Below are 9,098 nucleotides of genomic sequence, written 5' to 3'. Positions count from 1 at the left end.
GGGGGGCGCTTTGTTTGTGGTCATATGTAAATGTATAATAATTCACAGAAATTAAACTGAAATGATCAGGCTTTATTAAGAATAAAAGTGGAGATGTAAAATCTTCATCTGCGACAATCAGCCTATGGATTCCTAGAAGGACGATATAATAAAAAATCTTTAAATGGTGGTCAAAAAAAATCAAGATAGAAGTCCTCCATTACTGAGTCTGGAGAAGAGATACAAAGAGTGTCTCTCCCTCTGGATTGTCCTGCATTACATAGAAATTAGGTGAATGGACACTGTAATGCTTTATTTCCCCTGTGGTGGCGCTGCAGGGAGACCAGACCCCCACAGTTATCAGCGGATTGCTACAGATCACACCAGGGGGACCTTGCAATCTGCTAATTGTGACGGAGTCCTTATAAATCAAATCTGTCACCCCAAATGAACACCTACAACCGGGGGCACATATACATCTGCTGTAGCCTTGCTGTATTCACGCAGATCATTCAGCCAGCATGTATTGAAGACACATTATAGGGGTACTCCATAGACAAAAATTGCTTTTAAACCAACTGGTTTTACAAAGTTGTACAAATTTGTAAACTAAAAAAAGTCTATCAGTACTTATCAGCTGCTGTATGCCCTGCTAATAGTGGCGTATTTGTTCCTGTCTGACAGGGTGCTCTTTGCTGCCACCTCTGTCAATGTCAGGAACTGTCCAGGTCAGGAGAGGTTTTCTATTTGGATTTGCTACTGCTCTGAATAGTTCCTGAGGTGACAGCAGAGAGCACTGTGCCAGACTGGAAAGAATACATTACTCCCTTTACAGCATACAGCAGCTAATAAGTACAGGATGAGTTGAGTTTTTTTTTTTTTCTTTTTAGAAGTAATCTGTCTAACTTTTTGATTTAAAAACTGTTTTTTTTCTCCTCCAGAGTACCCCTTTAAGGAAAACCATAATCGGGCACATATGTGTAAGTCATCATGTCTATGTTGTCGATGTTATATATACAGAAGAAGCCATGGGATAACAGTCTGAATTAACACACCCACAACACGTCACAGAAACAAGTCAAGTTTGGTGACTGCTACAGCATGACCATCGCTATTAGGTCGAATATCTTGGGGACCAAATTAAAAGCTATAGAAATATAGAGCTAATAGAAGACATAATGGTAGCTCTTCTCTATTACCTTGGTAAAATGCTCCCAGCTGGTAATTTCTTGGAACAAGGCATCTCCGGGACACGTGGTGCTCACAACCTGACGATGACCCTGGATGGTATAGTTGGGTAAGATGTAGCCGGATCTCACTGCGCATTTCAGTAAGCGATCTCTGACCAGTTGCAATATGCGACTATCTGGGACTGATGATGTGAAGTCTCCAATGAAGCTAATGCCATAACCCACAGAGTTGTGGCCCTTGGTGTGAGCCCCAACCCAGTGCCAGCCACGGCCTTCATATAGATATCCATCAGAACCTGCCACAAAGCTACGGGATGAATAGGGATAAAGAGAACAACTGTATGACAATGCAATTTACCAAAGTAGTCTATATATTACAGTGAAATGATGAAATCCCAGGAAATGATGAAATGACTGCGCCGTTCCATCATTTCCCTAGGGATTTGATCAAATCACTGACCCCTTTCAGGGAAATGATGCAATGAACTCTATCATTTCCCCCAGGGACATAGAATTCGCTTACCGTATCGCCTCTTTGCTCCCCCCAGCCTGCCCGCTCTGCTCCCCATCCGCCTCCGCCGCCTCTCTGCTCCCCATTCCGCTAGTTTCCCCTGCTACGAGCCTCCTGCTCCCCCGGCCTGTCCGCTCCGCTCCCCGACTGCCCCCGCCATCGTACGCCTGCCGGGAGGTGTGCCGCTCCGCTCCCCGACCGCCTCCCGTCTCGTCCACCCCGCGACACGCCTCCTGCTCCTCCGGCCTGTCCGCTCTGCTCCCTGTCTGCCCCAGCACTGTATGCCTGCCGGGAGGTGTGCCGCTCTGCTCCCCGTCCGCCCCGCTGCCATATGCTTGCCGGGGATGTGTGCTGCTATGCTCCCCCGTCTGCCCCCCGCCATATGCCTGCCAGGGAGGTGTGCCGCTCTGCTCCCCCGTCCGCCTCCGCCGCCATATGCCTGCCGGGAGTTCCCGTCTGCCCCCGCCGCCATATGCCTTCTGGAGAGGTGTGCCGCTCTGATCCCCGTCTGCCTCCGCCGCCAAACATAGAGACGGGCGATTTCTCGATCATTTATTCGGTCATTTCCCTGAAAGGGGTCAGGCATTTGATCAATTCCCTAGGGAAATGATGGAACTGCGCATTCATTCTATTCTGAGCAAGCTGGAAGCCATTTGATGCACTCCAAGCAATGAAAAGGCTGCTGGTGCGCAAGTGCATCAGTAACCTTTTCTCTCCCATTCAATTCTACACGAAAATGCTGAAAAGGAGTACTCCTTTAAATGAATGGCTCCTTTTTTTTAAATAAAATTATAGAGGTACATGGTGTGACTAATAAAAAGCCACAGAGAGTGGATACTACATGTATATAATAGCTTCTTATCATCTATACTATCAGCAGTGTAACATCAGGTACGGTAAGATTATAACCAGCCATGACAGCATGACACAAAAATAAACTTCCTGGCAGTACTATCAGTCATCTCTTGTGGCTTTTTGGACACCCAATTTTTTAAGTTCACATACAGATATATTCCACAACTAGAGTCTAGGAGATTTTATCTATTGAGCCGACAGAATTATGAATTTAGCTCTGTAGTACAACGCAGGTTTTAACGCAGGGAAGCTACGAAAATATAAAATTTTACTATCATTATAGGGGTACTCCAGCAAAAATGTTTTTCTTTTAATTCAAGTTGGTGCCAGAGATTTGTAATTTACTTCTATTAGAAAATATCAAATCTTCCAGTACTTATCAGCTGCTGTATGTTCTGCAGAAAGTGGTCTATTCATTTCAGTTTAAGAGCAGGAGAGGTTGTCTATGGGGATTTGCTGACTCTGGGCTGTTCCTGATATGAACAGAGGTGGCAGCAGAGAGCACTGTGTCAGACAGGAAAGAATATACTACTGGACTAGTTTAGTCCAGTAGAGTAGTAAAATAGTTTAGTCCAGGAATGGGGCTCCTTCCTTTACCCCATAAGCACCCTGAGGTACAGATGAGTTGACATGGCAGATCGGGGCCTAACAATGTTCCCCTTGTCTGCAATCTGTATTTGCCTATTACCTAGGGCCTAATAGACCCTAATAGAAAACCTCTCCTGCTCTAGACAGTTCCTCACATGAACAGAGGTGGCAGCAGAGAGCACTGTGTCAGACTGGAAATAATACACCACTTCTTGCAGGACATACTGCACTTGATAAGTACTGGAAGACTTGAGATTTTTGACTAGAAGTAAATTACAAATTTATATAGCTTTCTGACACCAGTTGATTTGAAATATTTTTTTGCCGGAGTGCCCCTTTAATGTGCCCTTGATTCCAGAGCGTTGCATATATGATAAAGGGTTAACATACAGAATGTAACCTGAAATCAAAAAAACAACATGAATAAGGTAAAGGCCAGATTTCCATAAAAAAAGAAAGGATCCTGACTGCAAAGGCTCACTGTTTACAGCAGGGAGGGGGAACCTTCGGCACCACAGCTGTTGCAAAACCACAATTCCCATCATGCCTAGGGAGCTAAAGCTTTGGCTGTCCAGGCATGATGGGAATTGTAGTTTTGCAACAGCTGGAGGGCCGATGGTTTCCCATTCCTGGTCTACAAAATTACTGAAGCACAGGTGGACTAGGTGAAAAAAAGGTGAAAAAAATAAAAATGAACTCCTCAATGTTGAGAGCCGTTCTGCATACATGTATGCGATTGTGTACAACCTTTTATGCTTTGTTATAATTGCAAATTTTTATTTTGTTGATTGCAACTTACTTATTTTAAAAACCAATAAACTTTGAAGAGGTAAACAAACAAACAAATTAAAAAACCTATTGGTAAGTTAACTGTTTTGTGTTGCAGATCTTGCAGACGGTCCCATTACAACACCTCATGTCACCACAATTACCTAATATTCCAACACCACTATAATTACCTAATAAAGCAGATAGTATTACACAACAGACAAACAAAACAGAACTGTGTGCGCCATCTAGTGCTCAAGACATAAACAGCAAGGGGGAGATTTCTCAAACATGGTGTAAAGTAAAACTGGCTCAGTCGCCCCTAGCAACCAATCAGATTTCACCTTTCATTCCTCACAGACTCTTTGGAAAATGAAAGGTGGAATCTGATTGGTTGCTAGGGGCAACTGAGCCAGTTTCACTTTACACCATGTTTGATAAATCTCCCCCCAAGTGTCTACAGCAAATCTATGCTGACTATGACGGACTTAGTGACTCGGTGATTGTGAGCGTCTTGCACCTTACCTATAGCCGATGTCATCCCAGCCGCGATCCACCTGATGGAATCTCTGCATGCTGCGCATGTCTGCTGCACAGTCCTGGAAGGAGACGCACGGCTTAGAGGGCTCATAGGTGTGATGGATGTAGACATGAAGCAGAGGGGGCTTTAGTAAAGTCGGGGTGCCTTTATAAGGCTTCGCCTCCCACAGGCAGCGAGGTATCACCGCAGGACAGTCTGTAAAAAACATAATGAATAATAGTTAAAGGACAACTTATCTTTAACTTATTTTTTTTTACATGTAATTTCTACATGTACTGCGCCCCCTGCTGGACACTTCAGATATAGACTGGGTTGTGACGTCACTTTTTTTTTTTTGGAGAGAGAGAAATTGAAGCCTGCCTAAACTACTAAATTCAGGGAAAAAGCACTATATGTGCATTTGCCATAATTAGTATTCATTAGGAATTTCTCTAACTGTTCTTATGTAATAACATATAACAAATACATTTTTTATACATTTAATACATTATATTATATAGGAACGGGACTCGTCGGAAAGGGTAAGTATCTGGGGGCTGCACCAGGGGGTCGGGCGGGCTCTGTGCCCGCGTCCCCAGTGACAGGTTCCCTTTAACTATAAGCAAGTCCAATGACATGCTTATAGTTAAATTGTTTGCTATGATTGACAGCACGAGAAGCCATTAGCTTCTAACACTGTCAATCCCTCTTGTGACCGCAGATAGTTTTATGTCTGCAGTCACAAGAGGCCACTTTGTACCCAGGGGCAGGCTGAGTAGAGTTTCAGATCTCCAGGCCACAGTGACCTTCAGCCGTGGGTGCGTACTCACACATGTCCACCCTGCTAGAAGAAATGTCCAGATCTGGGCACTTCTGGTGCAGGGAGAATCTGTTTATCAGGCTGTCTGCTCTGGAAGCTGGAAGATTGGGACTCACCTAGAGAAGAGAGTAGAACTGCAGGGAGTGGATGATAGGTGAGTATTTTTTTTTTTTTTACTCCACCATGGCGGGCCTATAAAACATTGGGGCAGCACACAGGGGACAATAATACAATAATGTAAATTCCGCACAGGGCACCATCTACCCTAAGGCCAGCCCTAAATGGTTTGCCTTATACCTAGAAACTGTTGCTCAAACTTTTTGGCTACCACAGAAGCCAAGGAGATCGCCTGTTCTTCTGTGACGGGACGTAAGTTATGACATCTCTGATAGCAATGAATCCCTTTAAGGATCTTCTCTGCTATCTGCCCCTCCTTTAGCAGACCCTGGAAGTCCTGTCTCCGGAATGCGCTTTTTGTTGGTCGTCCCCAGTAGTATGACTGCAGTAAGGAACTCATGGACTGGGTCTCATTGTTCAGGATCTCTCTCAGCAGAGCGCCATCCAAGCCGCCATTGATGTAAGCCAGTGTTAGCTCATTTCTGAAAGGGGCTCCTTGTAGCTGGAAGGTTTTGGGTGAGGAGACGGAATCCCAGCATCCATTGGGAAAATCTAGTGGTGCATCGGGGGACACGTCAGGATCAGCAAAAGCCGAAGCTAAAGACATTGTGAGAGATGTATGATGTCTACCATCACTGCTTGGCCTCAGACTTGGTGGACAGCCGTCTTCTTCATTGTGGCTCGCGACCTGTAGATTCTCCCATTTACAATCAACGTTCCACCCCCAGAGCATAGCCCCGAGGAGTGGGCTGAGGGCCACCGTGCTTCCATCAGGGGCTAGGACAACCCCTTCCTCCTTCCAGCCCTCATCTTTTACGGCCACCACTTTGTGAGTCAGCAAAGCCTTGGTAAGAGATGCCTGTTCAGCGCTGAGACCCTCGGGGGAGCTGGATGGTGGAGCGATGGCGGAAAGCAGGAGCCGAGCAAGATCCTGGGCTGAAGAATCTGGCAGGGTGGACTCCAACTCCTTTATAAGACCAAGAAATGTGTCCATACTCATGACATGACCTGAGGAAAGAAAGCTGAGAATGAGATCATCGTATATCAGCCATAAAGATGAGGAAACTGTTAAAGTTGTAGTTCAGCAAAAAAAAAAAAGAACAAGACATTTTATAATTTACTTCTATTTAAAAAAAATAAATAAATCTCAAGTCTTCCAATACTTATCAGCTGCTGTATGTCCTGCAGGAAGTGGTGTATTCTTTCACAGTGCTCTCTGCTGCCACCTCTGTTCGTGACAGGAACTGTCCAGAGCAGTAGCAAATCCCAATAGAAAATTTCTAGTGCTCTACAGACTGGAAAGACTACACCACTACCTGCAGGACATACAGCAGCTGATAAGTACTGGAAGACTGGAGATTTTTTTTTTAATAGAAGTAAATTACAAATCTCTGGCACTTTCTGGCACCAGTTGATCTGAAAGATTTTTTTTTGTTGTTGTTGCTGAACTACCCCTTTAAGGTCAAACTGTAGGTGACATACAATTGGTTCTTGTCAATTACCATTTGGAGGATCTGATGATAAACACAATGCAGGAAGGAAGAAGAAGACGAGACACCAAGATGCCATCTTAACATCACCTGTAGGATAAAGTAAATATAAATTTACATCTGTAAGTCTGCATTCCCTTTTCTAAAAGATCTTTGCAAAAAATGTGATTTTTCAATAGCCGCTAGGGGTCTTCCAGTACTTATCAACTGCTGTATGTCCTGTAGGAAATGTTTTCTTTCCAGTCTCTGCTGCTACCTCTGTCCATGTCAGGAACTGTCCAGATCAGGAGAGGTTTTCTATGAGAATATGCTTCTGCTCTGGACAGTTCCTGACATGGACAGAGGTGGCAGCAGAGAGCACTGTGTCAGACTGGAAGGAAAACATTTCCTACAGGACATACAGCAGGACAGCCCGCCAGACTCCTGGATCTTCTTCATAGCCCAGGTCACGACCCGGTTGATGGACTGCCCGCTCAGCCAGTCAGTGTCTGGTGCAGGACACTAGTGCAGTCACTGATTGGCTGAGCGGGCAGTCCATCAATTGGGTTGGTCGCGACAGCATTGGAACTTGGGGGAAATGCCTGCTGGCAGGGGTCTCGGGCCTGTGATGCTTCAGGAGCACGGGGAGAGGTAAGTAGTGGTTGCTTATTATATTCCCCCCTGCCGGCAGTGAAATTTTTCAAATCGACGAACTTCTCCTTTAATTCTGGTACAACCCCTTTTAGGGACTAATCACAGATATCAAAACTTTCGCAGGTCTCTGCCTGAAATTATTTAGCTTATCCAGTCAAAGTTTAGTATTAAACCTTTTAGAAAACCTTTAGGTAACATTAGATGATGTCATTCCTTTTAATCCACGATTACAAAGACACGGCTACTACCCCCCCCCCCCCCCCCAGTAGACGGGTGCAGCGCTATTGTTTGGAACAAAGGAGCAATGTTTTTTTTAATCCTATATAATCCCTGTATAAGGACATCTGCACTCCAGAAGAAAGACCAATTGTTTGAGTTTTATGTTACTCATTTATTTTATTTTTCTTATATCAATTTAAATTTTTACATTTTTTACACTGATCGGAGATTTATCAAACATGGTGTAAAGTGAAACTGGCTCAGTTGCCCCTAGCAACCAATCAGATTCCATCTTTCATTTTCCAAAGAGTCTGTGAGGAATGAAAGGTGGAATCTGATTGGTTGCTAGGGGCAACTAAGCCAGTTTCACTTTACACTATGTTTGATAAATCTCAGGTTTGTATGGTCCACTGCTCCCTTTCCTGCATCATCACCTCTGCACAAGTCACAGTGCATGCCCACAACATTCTCCATTAGAGGTTAATAAGTCAGTTTCAGGCCCTGGGTTCATATGGTCCACAGCTCTCTTTTCTACATTATCACCTCTGCACAAGTCACAGAGCATGCCCACAACATTCTCCTATGGAAGTAAATATTCAGGGACCAGGTTGCGATGGGATTTACATCCTTTATTGCTGTGTGCAGAGCGGCAGCTCAGGCAATATCCCTATTTATGTTTGCTGTTATCCCTGTTTAATGTCCCTGCAGCGCTCCAACAGGAGACATGAAGTAGTACACATTTCTTATACGTTATAGCTTGTTATGCCGAGAGAGAAAAAGCAGCACTGCCGAGGATCCTGAATGAGGTACTAGTGAATAAATAATAAGAAATAGAAGAAAATCTGAAAATAGAATTTTTTTTCCCAATTAAGGTGGGAGAATCTTCTCACCAGCCGAACACCCTGTAGCCATAGTGTCGGACTGACCTACCAGAGGACCGGACAATCCTCCGGTGGGCCCCCAGAACCTGCACTAACACTGACTGACGTGTCGTTTCTCACTGGTTCTTCATTGGTGGGCCCCCAGGATCATTTCCTCTGGTGGGCCCCAGATACCCCAGTCCGACACTGTATAGCCAGATGATGACATGGTGACGGCAGAGGATGAGAGTGTGGATCCGGTGCTGGCACTGACCTGGCCACTCATTGGGCAGTACTTTAAGGGAAAGTCTTTAAAGGCACAGACCACGTCCCAGTCTCCGGATACCGATCCAATATGTTCCCAGGGCTTTTTGTCACATAGTCCAAAGCAAATATCGTAAACACCTGAAGTGGTAATATGAGAGGGAACAGAATCAACAACTTGCCTGGCTTAGCTTCTTCTTGTAGCAGGAGGAGCAGGTAATTTGTTCTCAAGTACAATGTCGGCTAATGACTTCCCTGTTGGGAGGGACAGGTAACTTAAATGT

General features: G+C 44.8%; 1 protein-coding gene across 1 annotated transcript; it reads right to left on the bottom strand.

Moving 5' to 3' along the window:
- Positions 1–51: 51 nt before the first annotated feature.
- Positions 52–8,975, bottom strand: PGLYRP2 (peptidoglycan recognition protein 2). The gene is made up of 6 exons (XM_069967790.1): positions 8,825–8,975; positions 6,851–6,928; positions 5,529–6,356; positions 4,417–4,627; positions 1,179–1,476; positions 52–132 (listed from the first exon to the last, which is right to left on the bottom strand). Exons 2-6 carry the CDS (start codon positions 6,915–6,917, stop codon positions 118–120), a joined length of 1,419 nt encoding a protein of 472 aa, XP_069823891.1. The 5' UTR covers positions 6,918–6,928; positions 8,825–8,975; the 3' UTR covers positions 52–117.
- Between the last annotated feature and the right edge of the window lie 123 nt (positions 8,976–9,098).

Source organism: Dendropsophus ebraccatus, chromosome 1 (assembly GCF_027789765.1).
Source record: "Dendropsophus ebraccatus isolate aDenEbr1 chromosome 1, aDenEbr1.pat, whole genome shotgun sequence".
Taxonomy (NCBI): Eukaryota; Metazoa; Chordata; class Amphibia; order Anura; family Hylidae; genus Dendropsophus; species Dendropsophus ebraccatus.
This window is presented reverse-complemented; position numbering and strand designations above follow the sequence as displayed.